This window comes from Panthera uncia, chromosome F1 (assembly GCF_023721935.1).
Source record: "Panthera uncia isolate 11264 chromosome F1, Puncia_PCG_1.0, whole genome shotgun sequence".
NCBI lineage: Eukaryota > Metazoa > Chordata > Mammalia > Carnivora > Felidae > Panthera > Panthera uncia.
In genome coordinates, this window is record NC_064813.1 from 39,971,406 (window position 1) to 39,995,686 (window position 24,281).

Below are 24,281 nucleotides of genomic sequence, written 5' to 3' on the forward strand. Positions count from 1 at the left end.
AGAGTGTTGTAGGACATTCAGTGTCCCTGATCCTGGCTTGCTAAATGCTGATAGCACCCTCCAGTCTTTGTGAGAACCATCGTGCCTGAAAATGGCACTGTCTCTTTCCCTCACCCCTAAGCAACCCACCAGAGTTTTCAGTGAATGTGTTTTGTTGGTCTGATTTTTTAGCTTTTATTGCTTTTTCATAAAGAACACATGTCAGAAGCCCTCTATTAAGTGGAAAGAATTGCATGGCTTCTTTCTGCTCTTTATTTCCGTATATTGGAATAAGGCTGATACTTCACTCTAGAGTGATTCATTTCAAAGAAGAAGTTGAGGGTAAGAGACTCATTTTGTGGTAAAATCCCTAGTATTTCTACCTCACTCAGAATCATCTACACAGGAGAAATCATTAAACATGAGTTCACATCATTGATCTTCCCTACCCCCCAAGAAGGGGGAAGATTTTCGTAACACATAAATTAAAAATGAGGATTAAGATGGAAAAATGGAAGGACAAAAGAGTCACGTGACAAAGAACTTCCTGTTCTCTTCAGAACTTCTCACATACGCCCTTTATCCCTCAAATAATGCGTGTGGCTCCTCTAGGTGCCCAGTAATAAAAACCACAGTATAAATACATGGAATGGTAAATGCAGCTCTTCTGCACTCTGTTCTTCAGACTTGGCTGTGAGCTATTGGTGGTCTCCTTTAAAAGCACCTTATTTGTTCAGTATGAAATTAGAGATTACTTAAGAACATATGGAAGAGTATGGCTTGACTGGGTTTTTTGTTTGTTTTTTGTGCTTATAATTCTTTTTTCTTTAATTGAAGTACAGTTGGCTTGCCATGTTATGTGGGTTTCAAGTGTGTGGCATAGTGGCTTGACAATTGTGTACATTATGCTGTGCTCACCACAGGAAGTATGGTCCCCACCGATCACCACACAAGGTTAATACGGCATTATTGACTGTGTTCCCTCGACTGTACTTTTCATCTCTGTGATTTAGTTTATAACTGGAAGTTTGTGCCTCTTAACCTCCCTCACCTGTTTTGCCTATCCCTCTACCACCCTCTCTCCTGGCAACCACCAGCTTGTTCTCTATGTTTATGAATCTGTTTCTGTTTTGTTTTATTTTATTTTATTTTATTTTATTTTATTTTATTTTATTTTATTATGCTTATTTTTGAGAAAGAGTGCTAGCAGAGGAGGAACACAGAAAGAGGGAGGCAGAGAATCTAAAGCAGGCTCCGTGCTATCAGCTCAAAGCCTGAGGTGGGGCTTGAACTCACAAAGCATGAGATCACGACCTGAGCTGAAGTCGGATGCTCAACTGACTGAGACACCCAGGTGCCCTGTTTTTTTTTTTTTTAGATTCCACATGTAAGTGAAATCATACAGTATTTCTCTTTCTCTGACTTAATTCACTTTGCATAGTACCCTCTAGGTCTGTCCATGTTATCACAAATGACAACAGTTCATTCTTTTTTATGGCTGAGTAATATTCCATTGTATATACATACCCCACTTCCATATGCATTCATCTCTCTATGGACACTTAGGTTGCCTCCATATCTTGGCTATTGTAAGTAATGCTACAATAAACATAGGGGTGCATATATCTTTTTAAAATAGTGTTTTCATTTTCTTTCCATGAGTTACATCAATGGAATTACTGGATCATATGGCATTTTTGCTTTTAAGTTTTTTGAGGAACCTCCATACTGTTTTCCATAGTGGCTGTACCAATTTACATTCCCACCAACAGTGCACGAGGGTTCCCTTTTCTTCACATTCTTGCCAACACTTGTTATTTCTTGTATTTTTTTATTAAAACATTTCTTTTTTTTTTATTTTTATTTTTTTTTTAACATTTATTTATTTTTGAGACAGAGAGAGACAGAGCATGAACAGGGGAGGGGCAGAGAGAGAGGGAGACACAGAATCTGAAACGGACTCCAGGCTCTGAGCTGTCAGCACAGAGCCCGACGCGGGGCTCGAACTCACGGACCGCGAGATCATGACCTGAGCCGAAGTCGGCTGCTCAACTGACTGAGCCACCCAGGCGCCCCTCTTGTATTTTTTTATAATAGCCATTCTGACTGGTGTGAGATGATTGTAGTGTTGTTAATTTTAGCAGTAGGGAGCCCTCACTTTGCAGTTATATAAATCTTGAGATATCCTGTAATCTCTTTGAAGACAGTAATCATGTCTTAAAGAATTTTATATAACCCTAATAGTATGTTGCATGGAGTAAGTACTTAATAGGGTTAGATGGATTGATGTAAGAAAAGTGTTGATTGATGATTGAAAATAAAAGTATTTTCTTTGGTACTTATATTCATAAATGGGACTGAAAATGATTGCTCTGTTTCAAACTCTTAGTTCCAAAAGGAGGCACAGGGATCTTAAACTACTTATACTTCTTAATTGTTCATATTTGACTCATTACTTTCTTTCCGAAATCTGAACTAAAATACTGTGTATTGTGACTACTCAGAAGTTTTAAACTAAGCTACCAAAAAATTTGATTTGCAGCAAGCAGCATAAGAATTTTTGAAAGACTAGGTAATGTCTGCCAATTTAACAATCTCCTTTAGGCTTTAAAGACCTTGTGGTTTGGAAGCCATACTTACTTTCCAAGAAGAACTTTCCTATACTTTTGCTATATCTGATGAAATGGGTGTTGGTAAAGATTCTTTTGGCATTATGCCAAAAATAGAATTTTAGAGATTGCAGTTCTAGATGATGGAGTTTCATGTTTGGGGCCCCATAGAAAAGTCTAGGGCTGAAGTTTCTGGCTACAGTCATACAACATTTACTTATTGACTTACACATCTCATAGTTTGGGCTCGATTCTGACATTCACAAGTGCTAATGGAGAGGGTCTTTTCTGATCTCTTAGCCAGAAGCACTTCAGAACTTTATTCTGTTGTCCTGTTTTCTTTTTTGTAACAAAAGAACTTGAAAAATATAGATAGGGAACATTTGAGATTGGGAAACCACTCTGAGATCATTTTAATTTTAAATGTAACTAATTCCAAGAAATTAGATTTTGCATGACTTGCAGAATGATAATATAAAGCCTCCGGGTTTTACAATCTAATAGAATTATGAGGTTTACTTCTAGAAGTTGTTCATAGTTAATATACCATTTTGCGGGTATATCTACCCCCTTCCACTGCACACCCATTTATATTTGTATGCTCTACCCTCAGAAAGTTTTAAAACTTAGTTTGGCTCAGAGCCAAAGAGCAAATGATGTTCTTTCTAGCTGGCTATTGTTTTACCTGTGCTTTCACATTCTGTCTGACCTTCTATACTCTTAATCCTTGCCCTACTCAAAATCTTTACCAGATGAAATTTTTTTTTTAATTTTTTTTTTAACATTTATTTACTTTTGAGACAGAGAGAGAGACAGAGCATGAACGGGGGGAGGGCCAGAGAGAGAGGGAGACACAGAATCCAAAGCAGGCCCCAGGCTCCGAGCTGTCAGCACAGAGCCCGATGCGGGGCTTGAACCCACAGAGTGCGAGATCATGACCTGAGCCGAAGTCGGACGCTCAACCGACTGAGCCACCCAGGCGCCCCAAGATGAAGTTTTTAAAGAAATATTTTTAATTACTTTATCTATCCTGGATAAATATCAGGACCCTTTTGCAGGCTACCGGTCTCAGTTGAATAGCAAATACAGCAAGCAGAATAAAATGTTTTTTTTCTGTGAACTTAATACTAATACCATGTTTGACACCCAAAATGTAATATGCTTACAAATTCTAACTATGGTCTCCCCCTTCATGTTGTAATAAACACTGTTGATTAATCTTGAATTATCAGTTTATTGGGGAAAGGGGGGAAACCATATTCTTCAACTAGGGAGAAAGAGTTAGAATTCCAAACATGCTTTTTTGACATGATAGTCAGGAGTATACTGGTTCCTCTAGTGAAAGCCCTTCAGTGACATTCAAGGACTCTCCAGTCATGCCATAGAACACACAAAGGATTTGCAGGGTGCATTTGAGTAGTCTGAATATTTGGATGGTGAAAGTCTGACAGTCTGACACTAGAGATGCTTCTGGGAATTGTATCAACCATAACAAAATCATTCTGTCTGGTTTTTGTCCACCAGATCCCAAATTTTGCAGAAAAAGTAATGACTTTCTATAGCGTTTTCAGATTTTACTGATGAAGCAGTGTAATACTGGGTCAAATTTAGTTCATAGCACCTATCCTTTGCCAGTTTGATAACTCAAGGATGAGATAATTCTCCTCCTGTCATGCCAGAATAGAAACTGTTCTTTCTCTTCTCACCAGCAAAGGACTTGTACTAGCTCTTTGTTCTTGACTTTCAAACTTTTTTGACCATGACCCACAATAAGAAATGCATTTTAGGGGTGCCTGGGTGGCTCATTTGGTTAAGTGTCCGACTTTGGCTTAGGTCATGATCTCATATTTTGAGAGTTCGAGCCCCACATCAGACTCTCCGTTGTCAGCACAGAGCCTGCTTTGGATCCTCTGTCCCCCTTTCTCTCTCCCTCTCTCCCTCTCTCCCTCTCTCCCTGTCTCTGTCTCTCAAAAATAAACAGTTAAAAAAAAAAAAGAAATGCATTTTACACTGTGACCCAGTATGCTTATAAACGTATTATGCCTAACTAAAACAACGGTTCCATGGAAGCCTTCCCTTACTCTATTCTGTGTCATGTGCTATCATATTTGCTGTTCTGTTTCACGTTTTATTGATCTGATTGTGAACCACGAAATTGATTCATGGCCATCTATGGAATCTTAGTTCATAGTCATTATGTCTTTAGCCCAAGTGATTGTTTACTGCCACTAATAAACGCAGTTCTTTGGTGAACACCATCTTAATTATATCTGTAATGAGAGACTGTCTTTCAAAAGTTCTCTGGAGTTCAAAGAAGTTATCTCATTTGGCCCATTTCCCACCCTCGTAGTATGAAAGAACTGGGTTGGTTTTTTTTTTTAACTTCTTATTTTGAAACAATTTCAAATATTTTAAGAATAGTACAGAGAACTCTGGTATATCCTTCACCCAGAGACCACATTCAGTTTTTACCAGGTTGTCCCAATAATGTTCTTTGTAGCAGAAGGATCCAATACAGGATCACACATTAGACCTGATTCTCATGTCTCTTTAGTCCATCTTTCCTTGCTTTTCATGACCTTGATATTTCTAAGATGACAGGCCTGTCAAGTACGTCCCTCAGTTTGGGCCCAGTGTTTCCTCTTAAGTAGACCCAATTTATGCATTTTCTACCACAATGTTACAGAAGCAGTCCTTTGCTTTTCATTATGCCCTAACAATCTGCCCCACTACTGGTAGTGTTGACCTTTGGCCACTTGAGTAAGATAGTGTCTGCTAGATTTCTGCATAGTACATCTCCCTTTTCCACTTTTGTGATTAATAGGCAATACTTTGAGATTATGTAAAATCCAGTTCCTCACCCTGTTTTAACCTACTAGCTTTGGTATCCACTAATGTTCCTTCCTTGGATTGACTTTACATTGGTGTTTGCCAAATGGTGATTTTTTTAAATTTCATTACTCCTTTACATTATTATTAGGTATTCTATTGTAAGGAAGAACTTTCTCTCCTCATTTATTTATATTAATGTGTGTTCACGGACTCCTTTTTTGTTCAGTGGGTTATAACTTTTCACTGTCATATTTTGATGCTCAGTTTATCTCAAGTTGGCTTTTTAAGCAGGTCTCCATGTCCTTTTGTTATGTTCCCATTATTGTTAAAGTGCTTCCTTATTTTCTGACATAAGAGACCCAGGCTCATTTTCTTTCCCTGCCCCAGCTCTGGAATTAGCCATTTCTCAGGGAGCCGTGTTCCTTTTATTGGAGAGTACATGTGGAAACGATGATCTGGGCAATAGGTGTGTGAAATGCTACTGGAGTGTTGCTCTTCCCCCATCTCGCAGTGGAGAGAGCTAGGAAATACACATATAGATACATTCACTTAGACACGCGCGCGCACACACACACACACACACACTTACATCTCTAGTTACTTATGTCGGTATATACTGAAAATCACTGGTTCACACCGATACCTTCAATCCTGCATATCATCACAAGGTTTATTCTAGCTTTACCTTTTTTCTTATTTATACCTTCCTTCTCCAAGATTGAGAAATCTAGGTCCCATTACCCTCAATATGTTTATTTATTGGCTCAACTCCCCTATATAAAGCCAATCTCCTAACTAGACCAGGTTACTGCCTGTCAGCATTGAGAGGATCAAGTGAGATAATGTATGTTAAAACACTTAAAAATATAAGAGAGTTTACCATTGTTAGTACTGCCTAGAATTAGATGTAAGATAGAAGTGAAAAGAGACAGGAATAATAATTGGGAGTAACAGGCTTTTACATTTCCTCTTCAGTTGCCAATGAGAAATGAAATCATTGTATAAACCTACAGAAACATGTCAGGAAACTGATCAGACTTGTTCTTGCCATTTCTTTGAGGAATAATGTAACCTGGTAACTTTCATTCTAGATAGTGAAAAGTATCCCTCCTTAATCCTTCCCTAGACAATCATGCTTGCTGTGGGAATGTTACTATTTAGATTTACATCAATATTTCTTTTCTAGGTGAAGAGATCTAATAGAGAAAAACTCATTCTTATCAGATGAGATTAACTGTATAAGTAGGATCTAAAACGTGAGATTCATAGATCTGAATTCCCAAAATAACTGGCCTTTCAGACACAGTATAATCTGATTTGTGGTGGAATTGATCAGTCTTAAGTTTTTTAGATTGGGAATGAATTAAAGCCTATTTTATTTTATTTTATTTTAGAGAGAGAGAGTACATGAGTTGGGGAGAGGGGCAAAGGGAAAGAGAGAGAGAATCCCAAGCAGGCACCATGCCTAGCACTGAGCCCAATGCAGTGCTCACTCCCACCACCCTGGGACCATGACCGAAGCCAAAATCAAGAGTAGGACATTCAACCAACTGAGCCACCCAGGTGCCCAGGTGCTCTTATAAACCCTTGTCAACCTATATTCCTCAGACCAACCCCCAAATAGCTGATCACTTCCCTTCATTAATTTAACAAAATTTGTCATAAGAATAATGAAGATATCAAGATAATTAGAGGAAAAAAGAGTGGCATGCTAGGAAGATTTGAAGGAAAAAGTATAAATTTCATGTAGGAAAAGGGAGAGCAGGGTAGAGTTTCCAAGAGCCCAGAGAGAAGTGAGTTGTTACTTTGGGGATAAACCCATTGGCTTAGAAAGCGTTTGGCCTAGAAATGTTGGATAGGGTAGTGATGACAACAGAGTGCAAAAGATTAAATTTGAGATGTTTCAAGGCCAAATCCAAAAACCTTCAACACCAAGCAAATAAATTCCTTTCTTTTTAACTCTTAATTTTCCCTGTGGGTAACTCAGTCCTGTGGTCTTGCATTTCTGCTACTGTCTCTTTTCTCTCTTCATTTCTGACCCCTTCTTTTCCCTTACCTGTAACCCCTTTCCCATTTGGTCTTCCCTGATTATGGTGTTTCAGAAAACTCTGGTAAGCTGTATACTTAGAGACTCAGCCATGAAAGTCTGCAATATACAGAGAGCTTCCTTTGCAGTGGGCCAAAGTTTCAGTTTGCTGGGCTTCCTTGTGGTGCGGCAGGAACGACAGGTCATTAAAATGGAACACAAAGGGCCTGAAGGTGCTTTGACTGATGTGTCTGTCAGGGCTTTGTTACTTAAGAGATCCAGAAGTTGAAAAGTCCCCATCTGATATTTAGCAAACTGTTCAGAGAAGTCCGCCGTTGAACGTGCTGCTTACTCCAGCCGAAGCAGTGGATACCAGAAGGTTGGTGGGCTTTGCCCCTGAGCATGTCCCCAAAGAGCCTCCCTTTATTCCTAGAAGCTGGCAGGCTTTCTTTTCTTCCTGCAAGTGGCAACCCGAATTCTGAGTTGAAAGTGAATCTTTGCCCTTGGCTCTTCTCCAGCATTCCTCGCTGAGCGAATAGGGATTTGGAATGTCAGAAAATAGAAGAGGGGAGGGGAAAAGATGTGTGTATGACTGTGAGTGTTTATATGTAAAAGCAGCCTCATCTGGGAGGACTCAGGGAAACTTGACTTCCTCAGACGGCTTCCTTCTCATAAACTCTTGGTTCCTTATTTGTAGTTTTTTGTTTTTGGGGGGTTTTTTTGAGTTGTTTAACCTGAATTTATCACAGCAGTTCTAAACCCCTTCCAGCCCAGTGGAGTCCAGCTAAGGAAAGACGGCATGATTTCCAGAGGATTTCTATTTCTTCCCTCTGGATAAAGCGATGGTAGTTCGTCCCAGGCTCGTCTCCGACAGGATCCAAGGTCATCTTTCCTCTGGGATTTAATCTGGTGTCATCGGGAACCTAGACTCAGGTTTTACTGGGGAGCAAGTCTCAATAAGAAGTGTCCTTTTGGGAGAATCAAGGACTCAATCTAGGCATAAAAGGTGTGGCTCAGCACAGCACCCTCACCGTAAGCTACAAGTCCTGGGCACTTGTGGTTGAAGCTGAACTGAAAATATTGATGGAGCACGCCTCTCAGACTCTGTTTAACTGTGGACTGGCTTAGAGCGCAAGACTATAATTTACAGGGTGGCTTTTATCCTTTATTTAGTTCTATCCAAAGTCTTCTTGCATCAACTGAAAGGAGAGATTCTGTGAGGGTAACCTGCAGGGGCACTTTCTCAGCTTTGTGTGAAGAATCCAGTGGTTGAGTGTCTGTCTACATCCTGAGGAATCATGTCCTCTTTATATACCCGAAGTAAAGAATTCACTCGGAATAGGAAGTCTCAGTCTGATTCTCCCCCAGCATCTCCCTCCCCGACTGCCAAGACGCTCCGAGTAAGCAGTTTTTATTTACGTATGTTCTTAGTTGGGTCAGAGATGGAAAACGTATATGTAACTTGGGGAGTTAGGTTTAGAGCAAAGGCATTTCAGAGCATATGGGAATCAGTAGAGGAGAAAAAAATTGCAAGTAAAGACCCTGTGAGCTTTTCTGCAAGAGGTTGTGGTTCATAATACTTACTGTAGTCTTAAGTAAAAGCAGACTTAAATATGCCAGACCACGGTTTCTGTATTTTAGCTTTTAACTGTCAGTTGTAAGCTGCCTAACAGTACAATTTTAGAGTCCTTGTCACTATATCCTACAGGTGTTTCTTAATTTCTGTGGCTGTTTTTAATTGCTCCGTTTCCTGTTTGGTTTTTTGTGTGGGTCAAATACTACGTTTCCAGAGATAAAGCTCCCAAGTGGCCATGAAACTATAGATGTTAAACTTCAGTTATGGGCAAGTTCCTCATGAACATTTGTGTAGGTGTGTATATGAGAGAGTGTATACCTTTGCCTATTTTGTGTGTCCACTGAGTGATAAAGAGAGAGAAAAAAACACTTGGAGTCTTTACTTCTCAGTCACCCTCAGGAAACTTTGTGCTTCTAAAGTTCTAAATGACTCCTGGCTATTGACAACCAGCTGTGTGGAAGTGTTTGTAATACCCCAGGCAGATCCATTTGAGATTTTTTTTTTCTCTAGTGAATGTTTCTGTACAAGTGATTTACATCTGATCCAGTGTCTTCCCCTGTAGGAAACTCACAAAAGCAAGGAGTGCTACCAATAGCAAGTGATGAGAACCCTGATGGGCATATTAGGTAGCGGGCAAGGTAGAGCTCCTTCTTAGGGAACAAGGTTGTGCTGTAGTATATGTACAGAGTAAGTAGTACGATGGTCATAGCTTCCTTATTTGGGGAGCTGTAGGGAAAAAATCTGCAAGAAACCTGAATTGACTATTGTGTTTCTTTTATTTTATATTCATTTTCAATGTCTTTCTCATGGGGCAAATTACCATGGAGTAGAATTTTGGTACGTGGGATGTTGGTCTCGGACATCAGCTAGGGATATTCAGCGTTTTGTTAAAAAGCTATTTCATTCATAAGTTCTTGTTGTGAGTGGACTAGGAGGCTCCAGTGCCACCATCGCTGAGTTCGGGGACAGTTTCTTCAACGCGTAGGATGGCGTGCCTTTCTTTTCGAAGAAGCCACAGAATGCTTCCTCCTCGGCAGCTGTTGGGTACTTTTTGGTGGCTACCAAATGAGGTCCACAAAATGGAGCACTTTTACTTCAGTTAGTGTTTCCCTTTGTTCCCCTCCCTCTTACCCAATCAGCAATACCTTTTGGTGTAAAGAGCCCATTGTTAGCACTTCTCACCACTGTAACCAGCGTTCCCAGGGCAGTGCACGAGATGGCTCGCGAACATTCAACAAAATCTGTCTGGTGACACCCCTGCCCTTTATTCCCTGTTTGAGTGCATTTCTTCTTTACAGTTAAATAGTGTTTTTTTCTTGTCTCGGTCCTGAGAGCTGCCATCCACCCTTTCCACCCTCCTTCCACCATCCCCCCCATCCCTGACTTTTTAGACAGAGGTCACAGTGGGAGAGAAATTGAAAATTTGGATTACAGGAAACCAAAATGTGAATGGCCTTAATAAGAGACTACTTCCCAATTGTAGTGGTCAGCGGCTGTGGATTCCCATAATAGCATCTGCTTACTGTAACCAGCTTCCAGGTCCACATGGCCTGAGGCTGTACTATAGAGAGTGTTGGTTTTCGTATATCATTCATGTTCCATTACGCTGCTGGTGTCTTTACTGTCTGAGAGAGTGAAAGGTATGTGAGACTAATTTGGAGGCTGTTGACACTCTGAACGGGCTATAAAACTAAGATTTATCTCCTACGATTCCCCTGTAGCCTAGTTTCCTCTCATGTACTGACTAGTTGGGGTGCTGCTTACAAACTGGTTTTGGATACTATGACCATCCCCCCTCTTAACTCAGTACGTGGTGCTCTTTAACACCTAGTGTCGTGGTGGTGATGTTGGGCTCATATGCCTTCTGATGCCTGGCTACTTAACTGACGGCCACTTCATTTTCCTTACCTCATTTAATCCTCAGTCACCCTGAAAGGTGGGTGTTGCTGTGACCATTTTATGTCTGAGGAAACTGAGATACATGGAAGAAAATCCGCTTACCCACATCAGTCAGCCAGCAATAAGCAATAGAGCCCAGTCTCTCTGGCTCCAAAACCCATCTTTATCCACAACACTGGATTACATATCAAATATACTTGAAGGTTAAGGACATGCTAGGGTCACAGATGACAGTTAAAAGCTTGGGTAGCTGTGGGAATCCAAAATTCAGGCATAATGAGGACCCAGGAAACAAATTGCAGGAAGGAGGCAGGCAGCAGCTACAGACCAAGGGAGGGAATTGACAGGCTATCCTGAATCTCCCACGCCTGATTCTCAAATCCTGGAGCCTATGAACCACAGACCCCACAGAGCCTGAGACCTTGTGGGCTTCAGGTCTTCATATTTCTCTCAGAGGCAGAAATGCTTGACTAAAGAGACTGGGAAATGTCTGTGCACATTTCAGAGTTAAGATCAGAACAACTCTCACTCCCCTCAAACTTCACTTGTGCACTTTCGGTTTTTTGCTAGAAATTGCACAAAGAGGTATAGCCTCTGGAGCCAACATTCTTCAAGACAAACATTGAAATCTTGAGCCAGCGTATAAATATTTATGGTTTTTTTCTTAACTGTTGTTAAAGAAGCTAAATATTAAGTGCTTCCATATAAGGAAAATGCCCTCAAAGGAAACTTTTAAAGAGTGGCTATTCACATGGGAAGAGTATTTTGGACACCTTTCTCTTAGTCAAATGTTCAAGAAGCATGATGGGCAAACTATAAACTGCAACTCAAACAGGTATTATTTGTAACTTGAGAAAACAAATAGTAGGATGGTTTGTCAGTACTAGAAAACTTGATCTTACCTACCTTTACTTTTAAACTCTCAGAAGCTTCTGATACTTTTAACATTATGTAATTCAGTGTTTCTGTACTCAGTAAGCTAGGATCATTTTCTTTTTTTTTTTTTTTAAGTTTATTTATTTTGAGAGAGAGAGGGTGCGCAATTGGGGTAGGGGCAGAGAGAGCGGGGAGAGAGAGAATCCCAAGCAGACTTCACTGTCAGTGCAGAGCCCAATGCAGGGCTCAAACTCACAAATCATGAGATCATGACCTGAGCCGAAACCAAGAGTCAGACGCTTAACCGACTGAGCCACTCAGGTGCCCCTAGGACCCTTTTTAATAGTATAAAAATCTAATGCTTGCCTAGAGGTTGTACAACTAGTATCCTCCCTAATAAAAAATCACTTATATATGGAAGGTGGTATGTGTCTTACCAGCTAAGATTTTGTTTACTTTCTCTGGTTCGTATTTCAAAAATAGTATTTTTCATTCTCTGAACACAAAATCGCACTGTTAAACATGGTTTTTAAAAATACATACCTCTTTTCCCATAAAGAAAATATCCATCATTTATTCTTTTAGTATCCCCAATTCCCCCCCCCCCCGCCCCCATCCTCCGCTAAAATGGCTCTTCTAAGTGGTAGGCTCCTAATATTGCGGTTTTGGTCTCTCTTGACCGTGGGTAGTGAAATAACTTTGTTTAACTAGTCTTTTGGCTTCCACACTAGGTTCACTCTAGTTCAACATCTCTTTTGTCTCTAAAATGTGGGGAGCTCCCTGAGTAACGGATCTGCTCATCTCTGATTTTCTTGCTCAGGGAAAGCAGAACAACTTCCAGGTTCATTCAGATTTCTAATAGGAACCACACCAGGTATTTATTTACGAGATTTTGAAGGCTTAGCTTCTGTTCTCATACTCTGAAGCAACCACCTGATGTGCCAGGTTAACACAATTAGTAGAAAAGCTTCCTTTTGATGTAATTTTCCAACATTAAAAAAAATAATTCTGAACTGTAAATATGTTAGACACCTCTAGTTCATGGGGGTTTTTTTCTTAATTTTTTTAAATGTTTATTTATTTTGGGGAGAGAGAGCATGAGTGGGGTAGGGGCAGAGAAAGAGGGAGACACAGAATTAGAAGCAGGTTCCAGGCTCTGAGCTGTTAGCACAGAGCCCAATGCAGGGCTCGAACCCACAAACTGTGAAATCATGACCTGAGCCAAAGTCAGATGCTTAACTGACTGAGCCACGCAGGTGCCCCTCTGGATCTTGGTTTTTAATCACTGTTTATATTATTGGGTCTCAAGTATATAAATTCTTTTAACTTAGAAATTAATCAATTTAGATGGTTTAGCAGTTTTAAATCAACTTGAAAGCAAGAGCCAGGTAATCATTGGTCAATACTCTCAAATTATTTGCTAATTTAACAAAATATTTTTTAATACAGGCCTATCCAAAGATAACAATACTAAAGAATGTCCAAATTGTATTGCTTAGTTGATATTTATTATATTGAATCATCTTGAAATAAGTAGGTCATCAGTTGAAACCTGGGAATCTTTTAATTAGACAGATTTTCTTGAATTGGTTGGTATTTACGATAATAGGATTGGACCTGTATCTATAAAACAAAAGCAGTAGCATTTTCCCATTTAATCTGGATTGCTACTCCTTCAGGATTTATATCTCAACGGAAAATCATACAAAGGTTTTACATAATGTTTTTCACTCCAGCCATTAATATAAATAAAAAGAACAACTAACCAACTTGTTTTATAACCAGCTCTACAAACTAATCAGAGAACATTTGATAAACAAGTGAGTGTTGAAGGATTGCTGCTTTCACGAGACCTTGTCTATGTGGCCACTCGGGTTAATAGGCTCCATTCTGCGTCTTAGCCTTCCAGACTGTCAGCATTGATAGTCATTCTTTGCATGTCCTTTCTGCTCTCCTGTGGCAAACACCAAACAGTTCTTTAGTGTATGTATTATCTCTTAAAAAATATTTTTAACATTTATTTATTTTTGAAAAAGAGAGAGAGGTAGACAGAGGATCTGAAGCAGGCTCCATGCTGTGAGCACAGCACCCGACGCGGGGCTCGAACCCACGAACCGTGAGATCGTGACCTGAGCCGAAATCAAGAGTTGGCCACTTAGCCAGCTGAGCCACCCTGGCACCCCTAGTGTATTTATTATCTTATCCTTTCTACCTCTCATACTGCATCTGGGCACTACCAATCCAGAATTCATTTTTAACTTTACTTTATAATCCATTGTCATAGAATGAGAAACGTTTGTCTGGGTGAATAAGGCTATTAAGGATGCAATCTGTTAACCATTTTTTCTCTTTCTCATTAAAACCACTAGTGTATCTGTTTCATTTCTTTTTTTTTCTTTTTTTTTAAATTCCACTCAAGAAAAATCAAAGCAGTAATTCTGTAACCGAGGAATCTTCTATGCAAGAGTGGTAGAACCCATAAAAACAAAAGCAGTTTCCCTGTCTGGAATCTTGGATAAACAGTAGAGTAGTTAACCCATGTTCTACATAAAGCTGAATGAGATGGCATCTGAAGTCATGGTTTCTCGACCAGAAAGACAGGGAGTTTTGAAGGTATTGGTTCCTTTCCTGGAATTTCCAGGTGACAACACAGAGATGCAAACCCTGTTCTACCCGTGGCCCTCCAGTCTTCTTGTTCCATGATAAATGTTTATCAAGGCCAGCTACTTTATTTTGAATCATCCCACAATTAACATTTCATGAGCATCTGCTATGCAATAGGCTGTATACTGGACACTGGGATTCAGAAATGAAATTTATAGTCCCTACCTTCAAGGAATTGACAGTCTAATTGGGGAGATAAAAACAAAAATTAAGTACAGGGTGTTTTTGTTTTAGGAGGTCAATCGAGTGGTAAAACATTAAGCTGATGTTTAAAGAACAGTAGAGGCTTGGTGGTTAAAAAAGAAGGAAATTAAATTACAAAAGTGGAAAAAATATATGAGAAAGTATAGAATTATTTTGAGCTGCAGATCAATGTGGCTAGAACAAAAGATATATTTAGGAGTATAATAGGAAATGAAGTTGGAGACATAGCAGGGGCCATGTCATATGTGTTCTTAGTATGTCGCTCTAAGGATTTGGGGAGTTATCCTGTAGATAAAGGATTGAAAAGTTGAAGTAAAATTGCTGTGATCAGTTGCTTATTTGAGGGAGATTTCTGGCATCTATGGAGGCTAGATTATAGAGGCAGGGCCTGGGGGTTAAGTCAGTTGCCCCAAATGCTGTACTCCAGGTTGAGAAATGATAAGGTCCTGAACAGAGACATTCTTCAGGCAGTACAGAGAAGCATTCAGCTGTTTAGAAGGCAGAATTGACAAGAGTTGGGGATTAATAAAATGGGGGTAAGGATGAGCCTGAAGAGGCAGAATCAAGGATGACTCCCAGGTCTCTGGTTTAGATGACTCTTTAGAAGATGGCATGACAAAACTTAGTTGGCATATGCGGGAGGGAAGAAAAGGTGTGAGGTGGGGAAATGATTTCACTTTTGGATATGTTGAGTTAGAGGTACTTTGGAACATTTAGATAGTGATATCTAGGAAGTTATTGGTCTAACCCTCAGGAGAATATTATGGGCTGAAAACATTGATATTTATGATTAAGCCATGGGAGTGGTGAGCTTGTCTAAGAAGTAGATGTAGCATAAGGAAAAAGCTGAGGATAATACCTTGGGGCTGGCGGTGTAGGTAGTAACAACAAGCAGATAGAGGTGTGTGGCTTCCCATGGTTTTTCCTATTCGGTTATCGCTGGAGTCACATGTGGGAAAGCAGGTATTATATATTGTTTGTTTGGTTCTTTATTTATATATATTGTTTATATATTATATATATTTTATATATATTGTTTATATAATAATATTGTTTGTGTGCGTGTATATATGTATGTATGTATGTATAATGTTTATATATTGTTTGTTTATTTCTTTAGTTCCCAAAGAACCCAGAAATTTAGATCAGTTTAGGGTCAGTTAAGAGTTTAGGGTTCTAGTTTTGTTTTCAGTGCATCATCAGCTGTGTGACCTGGGGTGGTTTTTCAAATTTGAAAAAGTTCCCAATTTAATCAGCAGTGTTTTTTACTTCTCTTTCGCAATCTCATAATATTTGTGTGAGCCGACAACCAATTATCATCAGAAGACCCAAGGGAAGCAACTAGAGTTGGCTTTCATTTGCCTTTTATTCTTTTTCAGCCCCTTTTTGTTTCTGTTCTCAACCTGTTATGCAGTGAATAGCAGTTATCCACAACCAGGGGTTTTCTCAGCACAGCAGTCTTTGGTTACACAATGCAGGGGGTTCTACCAGTTCAATGATTAGATAAAGGTACTGAGAGTATGTCTGGACTTTAACCTCTGTATAGTTCATTATGAAAGCAACATTTTCATATAGGAGTTGTTACACTTTTGCGTTTATTGACTTCACGTGGTTGGTTATCTGGGAGAGAGTGTAACTATCCAGACATAAAATAATGACCTTAAATGTCTGTAGGTGAAAAAGGGTAAGTAGGAATTAGCCTGGATAATCAAAATCTACAAATAATCAAAACCCTTTGCTTGAGTGCCAAGGAATTTGTTCGAGCTTATTACTCTTGCAGCCAACAAGCATTGGCAGAGCCAAAAGACCAAAGAGGAATGAGAGAGAATGGAAAAACAGAGAAAACTGTAGGAATATCAATAGCTAAATATTTATAGAACATTTACTATATGCCAGGCACAGTGTCAAGCCCTTATGTTTATTGTCTCATTTAGTGTTTTTGATAACATTAAACACTGGGTACCGTTTCCACCACTTTACTGATGAAGGCACTGAGGCAGGGAGAAGTTAAATAATGAATATAATTGTGCTGGAGCGTTTAACCAGTAAGCTGTGTAGCCAATCCAATAAAACTACCGTGTCTCCATTAAATAGCTCCTGAATTATTGTTACTATCCCTGACTACTGAATCTATTTCAAAAAGAGAGATTGTGACCATTAAACTTTATTTAAAGGAGGAAAAACTTCACAGCATAATTTAGGAAGAAACAAACATAAATTAGTAAAAAGTAAGAATTTTGCATCGCCTTAAAATAAGTATAAGTTTATTATTTTTAAGTGTTTATGATAAAACTGTTGCTAAGGAGCAAAGATCTGCTATACCCTTAAAGGGTTATAGTCTGGAATTTTTAGTGAGTGTATTAACTGTACATAAGTAGTTACTCTAAGGCCATGTATCAGTGCTCAAAAGTAGATCCTTTTAAGTGAAGTCATTTCTCTTATTTTGTTTATGCTATTAATTTGCTTTTAAAGTAATTTTTAAACAGATGGCACAAAAATATGCTTGAATTCAGGACTTGTTATAATTTAACAAGTCCTGAATTTGAAGAGCCTGAATTACTGAAGTTTTTCTTATCTGAGGGACCCTTCTCCTGCCAAAAATCAAACAAATTGCAAATACATCCCCTCTCCCAAATTTCTTCATTGTAAAATACTTGTTTTGCTCTGGGAGCAAAATTTAGCCCCATAAATCCAAAGAATCTTATGCATCTGAAGACCTAAAATCCATATGAGGGGTATAAAATGTCAAATTTAGTGGCAGAATCAAGAAAAGCTTCAGTTCTTTATCTTCTAGAGCTTCCGGTAGCACTTTGTGATAACTGTGACCCTAACAAGGTCCCATCTTATAAATCACTCATGATAGCGTCTGTCTTCATGACCACCTCGTTAGGCCTGTTCTTTTCATGAAGGCTTGCCGAATATTTCTAGTCAGTACTGGTTTCTCTCTTTTCTGCCTACTTTTTTATTTGCCATATGTAGCAGGAAGTCTAGTGTTGGATCGCTTTCTTGCATCACCCTCATTGTTTTATGGATATACTTATCTTTCCTCCTCAAAGAAGGCTCTTTGAAATCAGAGAGCCATGTCTTAGATTCTGCAAATACCCATTTTTAAATTTTTTTTAAGTCTACTTAGTTGTTTGTTTAGAGAATGCAAGCAAGGGAGGGGCAGAGAGAGAGGGAGAGAGAGAGAATCCCAAGTAGGCTCCACTCTTTCAGCGTGGAGCATGATGTAGGGCTTGATCTCACGAACCATGAGATCAAGACCTAAGCTGAAATCAAAAATTGGATGCTTAGCCAACTGGGCCATCCAGGCGCCCTTGCAAATATCCATATTATTCCTCTAAGTATCGCTCACAGAGCTGGGCACACAAAGACACTTAATATAAATATAAGGAATGGACACTACTGCCTAATTAACATTTGATCTCTCTGTTCCTACCCCATTTGGCCACTTGGAAAGGAGTCAGAGGACACATACTAGAAATCCCCATTTCTGCAATGAAGGCCAACCATAGGTCTTCCCAAGACAATTCAGATATCTGTTTATTTCAATTTGCTCATGTATCTATAGCTCTAAAGTATGGGAGTTAAAATTGAGCTTCTGTGGGGACAGAAAGAGAAAAGGCTAAGAACGAAGAAAGTCCCTGACCTTGTGTGGGACCTACTTAGAAGTAAAAAGTTTTGCCTTATTGTTATTTAGTTTCCCAAGTATTTATTTCCTCTTGAAATGTGAGGTATGGAGAGCCTCACTAACCCCTTTGCAAAGGTTTTGATTCACCAAATTTAAAATAACTGCTACCTAAACAGGCACGCTACACAACGATGTATACCATGTAAAAAAAAAATAAAAAAAAATAAAAAAAAATCCATCTCTTCCCAGGCTTTGGGAATGGAAACCTTAATGCCCAAAAGAAGTGTAGTGGGGGTCAGTAACAGCATCTGTTGAAGAACTTTAACAGAGGAGTAGGCTGAGAGCTGGAAACTGACTTAGAGGCTTCTAAATTTATGACTTATTACATGCAATACCTAACAATATTGGCGGGGGGGGGGGGGGGGGGGGGCGATGATCAGGCATCTCTTCTCATGTGTTCTCTAAGCCTGGTTTTTTAAAATCATCTGAACGTATTTCATGGGCTGCCATAGTTTCAGGTGGCTGTGCTCAGCAGTACGGACCTAAAACTTGAGCTATGGGGAAAGGAAAAATATGTGTTAAATGTGAGATATGTGGCCCATGTGCTAGAGTCACAAGTTTTAGAGCTACTCATTCTCATTTTCATCATATGTGGTGTGCAGCATGTGAAAGGCTAGATAGAGAAGGGGCCTGAGCCTTCAGACATATTCTTGGATCATAACAGTTTATGAATTATCTTAAATATAAGATGGCTTGCCCTGGATATTTTAGAGAGGCCTTAGTATATTCATAAATTTCCTTCCATAATAAGTGTGATTTGTGAGTTCCAAAAAATCTAGAAATTCTTCAATAGCTAGGAATATCGACAAAGAAAAGGTATAGGCCTGCAGAAAAGCAGAACTACAGGAGCACCTGGGTGGTTCAGTCAGTTAAGCATCTGACTCTTGATTTCAGTGCAGGTCGTGATCTCATGGTTCATGCAACTGAGCCCCATGTCGGGCTCCACTCTTTCAGAGTGGAGCGTGCTTAGGATTTTCTCTCTCCCTGTGTCCCTCTGCCACTCCTCTGCTGTACATGCATATGTGTGCATGCTCTCTCTTTCTCTCTCAAAACTAAATAAAAAGAAAGATACTAAGAACTGTAAAATTCCAATAATATTTAGGTAGCGTGATCTATAGACTTAACAAAGATATCTATTTCTATAATTTAGTAAACAGTGATTTATCTTTTGAAACAAAGTGAGATGTACTAGAGTAACATGAGGTGGCATTACATCATCTGAATTCTACATGCAAGATTACATTGGATAGTCACAGTCTGGCAATAATATTTTTTCAGAGATATTTATGATATAAACTGAATGTTAAGTACTGTATTTCTTGTTCGTTTTGTTCCCTATGTATTAAGTAATTGGGAAAGATAAATCGAGGAGCATAATATGATAAAGTTATATGTAATTTAATATTTTTAAAAGCTAAATTTTGCTTGGAGGTATACTCTAACACACAGCTGCATACACAGATGCACACTTTTCTCCAGCATAAGTCTGTGCTTTCAGCATTATTCTAACTGTGAATGCATATGATCACCCAGCTGTAGTTAATTGGCCATATACTCTTGACATTTCTTACTTTGAAGAAGTTATAAACTATAAAACCATGTTTTTTTTTAAAGGGGGTCCTTGTGGTAGTTGGAGTTCTAAAATGACTCCCCAGCAGGGTCCTGGCCTAATCTCCAGAGTCCATAAATATGGTGAGGTAGTTCTCCTATGATTATGTTATGTGACACAATCGACCTAAAGACAGGGAGATATTTTCTAGGTGGGCCTGATCTAATCACATGACCCCTTAAAAGCAGAGAGCTTTCTTGGTTGATGACAGAAGGGGAAGCCAGGGAAATTTGAAGTGTGGAAAGGACTCAGTGTGCCGCTGTTGGCCTGAAGACGGAAGGGACCACATGGGAAGGAATGTGGGCCCCTCTAGGAGCAGTGAGCAGCCACCCGCTGACAGCCAGCAAGGAAACGGAGATCTAAGACCTACAGCCACAAGAAACTGGATTCTGCCAACACCCTGAACGATCTTAAAAGCAGACTCTTCCCCAGAGCCTCCAGATCAGAATCCATCCAGCAGACACCTTGATTTCTGTCTGGGGAGAACCTGAGCAGTGCAGGGTTCCCCAGTAGAGCAGTGCTGGACTTCTGACCTACAAAACCTGTGAGACAATAAACGGATGTTTTGAGCCACTATATTTATTATATTTGTCAGAGCAGCAATAGAAATCTAATGCAATTGAAATATTTGATGATATTAAGGAATTATTCGGGTTTTTTTGATGTGGAGGAATAAAACCTGATACAGACCTCCCCATCACTGACCTCTACTATCGCATCTGTATGTAAATCTTGAAAAATTTTATTCCACCCCCTTTTGTATTTCCAAATTAAGCAGGATCTCCAAATAGAGACTCAGAAACAACAGAGACTCAGAAAGATCCCTTTCAAAATTGGATACCAGGAGACTCTCAAGTTTCTCAAGAACTCTATCTGTTTGAGTTATAAAGGTTATATTCTTCCCTTAAGGTAGAAAGCTTAAAAAAAGCTTTGTGTCTCTCCTAGGCGTATGTAGGAAACCAGAATGATCCTTAAACTCAAGAAGTTATAGAATTACATTACTTTGCAATTAGTTCAGATAATGAATAGATGTGCAGTAGCCCTACAAATCTGAAAGGTCCATGTTGCAGCCACACTCCCATCCTTGACTTGTTCATCATCAGTCATTAATCTGAGAACACCGAAGGGAAAGGCTGGTTCTCTGTAGGCCATCCCAGAATAGCTCAGATTGTTTCCCCTGGCTCAGCTAGTGCACGAGAACATGGTATAAAATGTTCTTTCTGCTTAGTCCCTTTCAGGGAAAATGTAAATAGGAGATTTTTTTCCCATCACTGTGGGGTCAGGCCCTAACTCCAAAAGAACATAAGTTAAACCCGTTTCAGTCTTGGCCGCGGACATGTGACTTGGTCTCATTCCTTTCCCTTGGGCCCAGCTTTCCAGAGCCACAATTTTATTTTAAACTTGGTCAAAGGAGTTTTGGTTTTAATTATGTGCCTTCCTGAACTCCCGATAACTTTAAAGTTAAAAGCTTTTGTGGGATTTTTCTAAGCCAGTCTCTGGTGTTTTGAGAGCCCTACACATTTCACAAATCAAAACCGGCCTGGTTCCTATCCCTTTCCAGGATTGCCATCTGAATTATTGGCGATCTTCACTCTGTTCTTTTATTAGAAACAGGTCCCAACCAATGAGATTACTGTGGGAGAATTTCATGAGGCATGAAAGGAGAGAGCCTGCTTCTTGGTTTTAGAGCATTTTTTAAAAACTATGGTCTATCTAGCTAATCATTCTTTTTATCTCTGTTTTCTGTATTCATACTGGTTTCTGAGCAACTTTTAGTCTCTTCCGCTCCAGGGTCTCATTCACAATATCTAATGCCCCCAGTTGAGCCATAAAAGCTGTGAAAGTAATTTCTTCTGTGAACAGTTTTTATCTAGTTCAGACACACTGAAGAATACCGCCTTAATGGCCATCACTCATTTGTCTTCAGTAGAAGGTAGAGCAACAATCTTTAACTAAAATACTTAGAGAAGTTCCTTCTAAGACTTCCTGACTAGAGCATGTGACATAATATATGTATGTGTTAACCTGCAAATAGGATAGAAAACTCATGCTTTCTCTAAAATATATGGTGTCGTCATGTACAGATAAGCTCTTTAGACCCTATTGAAAGAATAGAACAAGAGTAACTGTTCTGTTTTTAAAAGAGAGCCTACAGAGAAAAATAGGGCTATTCCCAGAACACAGGTAAGAGGAACTCACATTCCTAGCTTCCAAAAGATCCTAGATTTGGCCGGGGTCCCTGAGCCCTGTGTTGTAGGACCTCTCCTTATTTGCTGCCCAGTAGGCTGACTTAGAATCTTCTCTGGGAGAACCTTCACTGTTCATTTCCCTAGCCTGTGTTCTGCTCACCTCTTATGATGTCACTTCCTGGCTCACTGTTCCCCTGAGGCCACTTAGGCAAACTCCCACTCTATCTTGTCTCCTGCTCTCCCCATTCACTCACTAGACTCCCTGCAGGGATGGCAGTCAGCCTTTTAGAATGAGAAGCAGTGTCAGGGTAACAGTGAACTGTGCTTAGTTTGATTGACAGCAGGATAAAGAGGGAAGATTGAAGTTAAGTCTCCACCAGTTCAGCAACTCTGTTCCTTTCACCCAAGAAACCCAAACTTTTCTCTCCCTAAATCTAACTAGTGTTGTTGTTGTTGTTGTTGTTTTTTAATCAGATACCAGATTATCTAGAATACCAAGAAGCCAAGCAAAGCAATAGTTTCTAGAGGTATTCCACCAGTGAAAATGAGAAAGTATGACCTAAAAACCTAAGTCATTTTATCAGAAGCTGGGGGATTGAGCTCTAAATCCTGTATACTTTTAAGCTGGCTTGCCTTTCAGCCCTATAGGAACACTCGAGCTAATTTCTATTACAAAGAGAAAACCATCATCTTTAGAAATCCCAGTTGTCTTCCTTCTTTGAAATGATACTGTGTTATGGTAATACGCTACCTCTTACTGCATCCACATCTCCATTCATGAGGTTTATATATTCTCCTGTAATTGGTTGGGTTGACCTTCCCAGGACATAGCTAAGGTAGCCCTTGAAAACAATAATTTAAAAAAACCCAAGGATTCCAGATAGTTCCAAAAGTCAGGTAAAAGCATGGGTGGGGGGTGGGGGAGAAACATCAGAAGTAGTGAGGAGAGCTCAAGGATTAAGAAGTCCTACTTTTGGAGGGCCCCTGGGTGGCTCAGTTGGTTCAGCAGCCGATTCTTGGTTTCAACTCAGATCATGATGTCATGGTTTGTGAGTTCGAGCCTGACATTGGGCTCCATGTTGACGGTGCGGAGCCTGCTTGGATTCTCTCTCTACCTCTCTCTTTGCCCCTCCCCTGCTCGCTCTGTCTCTCCCTCTCAAAACTAAATAAATAAATAAATAAATAAATAAATAAATTTTTTTGTTTTTGTTTTTGTTTTGGAAAAGAAGTCATACTTTCAGGGCGTCTATGTAGCTCAGTCAGTTAAGTATCCAACTTTGGATTTTGGCTCAGGTCATGATCTCATGGTTTATGAGATTGAGCCCTGCATTGGGCTCCATGCTAATAGTGCAGATTCTCACTGTCTGGGATTCTCTCTCCCTTTCTCTCTGCCCCTCCTCCTCATTTTTATGCAAAATGAATAAATTTTTTAAAAACTGTCCTGCTTCCTCTGATATCTGGATCTAGGCACATTGTCTACTCTCATGTCTACTGGATCACTCATCACCCAGACATTGTTTATTAAAGTTCACCCCAAAATCAATTGATAACACAAATCTTAACCTGCCTTAAAAACAATGATAAACAACAGACTGTGATATTTGCTGCCTCCTTGCAGGCAGAAACCAGTGTCATTCATCAGCTTCTTAAGTGGCTGTCTGTGGGAAACCTGTCCTGCAAGCATGCCCATGGGGACAAGAACAAGTAGGACAAGCACAGGTTGGAGCACCCAGGTTGGAGCACCCTTCGTATTACCTTCCCCTACATGCTGTCATCTGTGGAGACATTAGTCTAGGCCTCTTGAAAACCCTGTGGAATCTACCTCTTCACATGCAGAAACCTGATGGCTGCTTGGTAGCTCTAACCGATTTTTTGTTTTTAAGTGTTCATTTTTTGTATCAGCCTCCTTAGTGGAGGCCATGCGGGTACACACAGCCCTACCATCCCGTCACGTATCTGAGAACTTTGTTGGGTGTGATGACAGGACATAAATAGCTTCATAGTGCTTCCAGACCATTCTAAATCAAAAAAGGTTAATCACATGTCCTTCTTATAGGAATAAATCAGTGGAAATGGTTAGCGTGCTAACCATTTATATATGTATAAATGGCTATTATATATATATAT

General features: G+C 39.7%; 1 protein-coding gene and 1 long non-coding RNA gene across 8 annotated transcripts in view; one reads left to right on the top strand and one right to left on the bottom strand.

Annotated features, from left to right (window-relative positions):
- Window positions 1-24,281, top strand: part of PPP1R12B (protein phosphatase 1 regulatory subunit 12B) — a 218,543-nt gene that overhangs the window by 162,898 nt on the left and 31,364 nt on the right. Inside the window, exon 1 of one of the 7 annotated variants that reach the window (XM_049634367.1) lies at window positions 1,561-8,846. The exons of the other annotated variants lie outside the window; for them this stretch is intronic. Coding sequence (XP_049490324.1) covers window positions 8,745-8,846 — 102 coding nt within the window. The 5' untranslated portion in view covers window positions 1,561-8,744. Of the gene's footprint in view, window positions 1-1,560; window positions 8,847-24,281 lie in introns of those variants that run through there. 7 annotated transcript variants of the gene reach the window in all.
- Window positions 13,568-22,283, bottom strand: LOC125925408 (uncharacterized). The gene is made up of 2 exons (XR_007458822.1): window positions 22,165-22,283; window positions 13,568-13,751 (listed from the first exon to the last, which is right to left on the bottom strand). It is a non-coding gene; the product is annotated as an uncharacterized LOC125925408 (long non-coding RNA).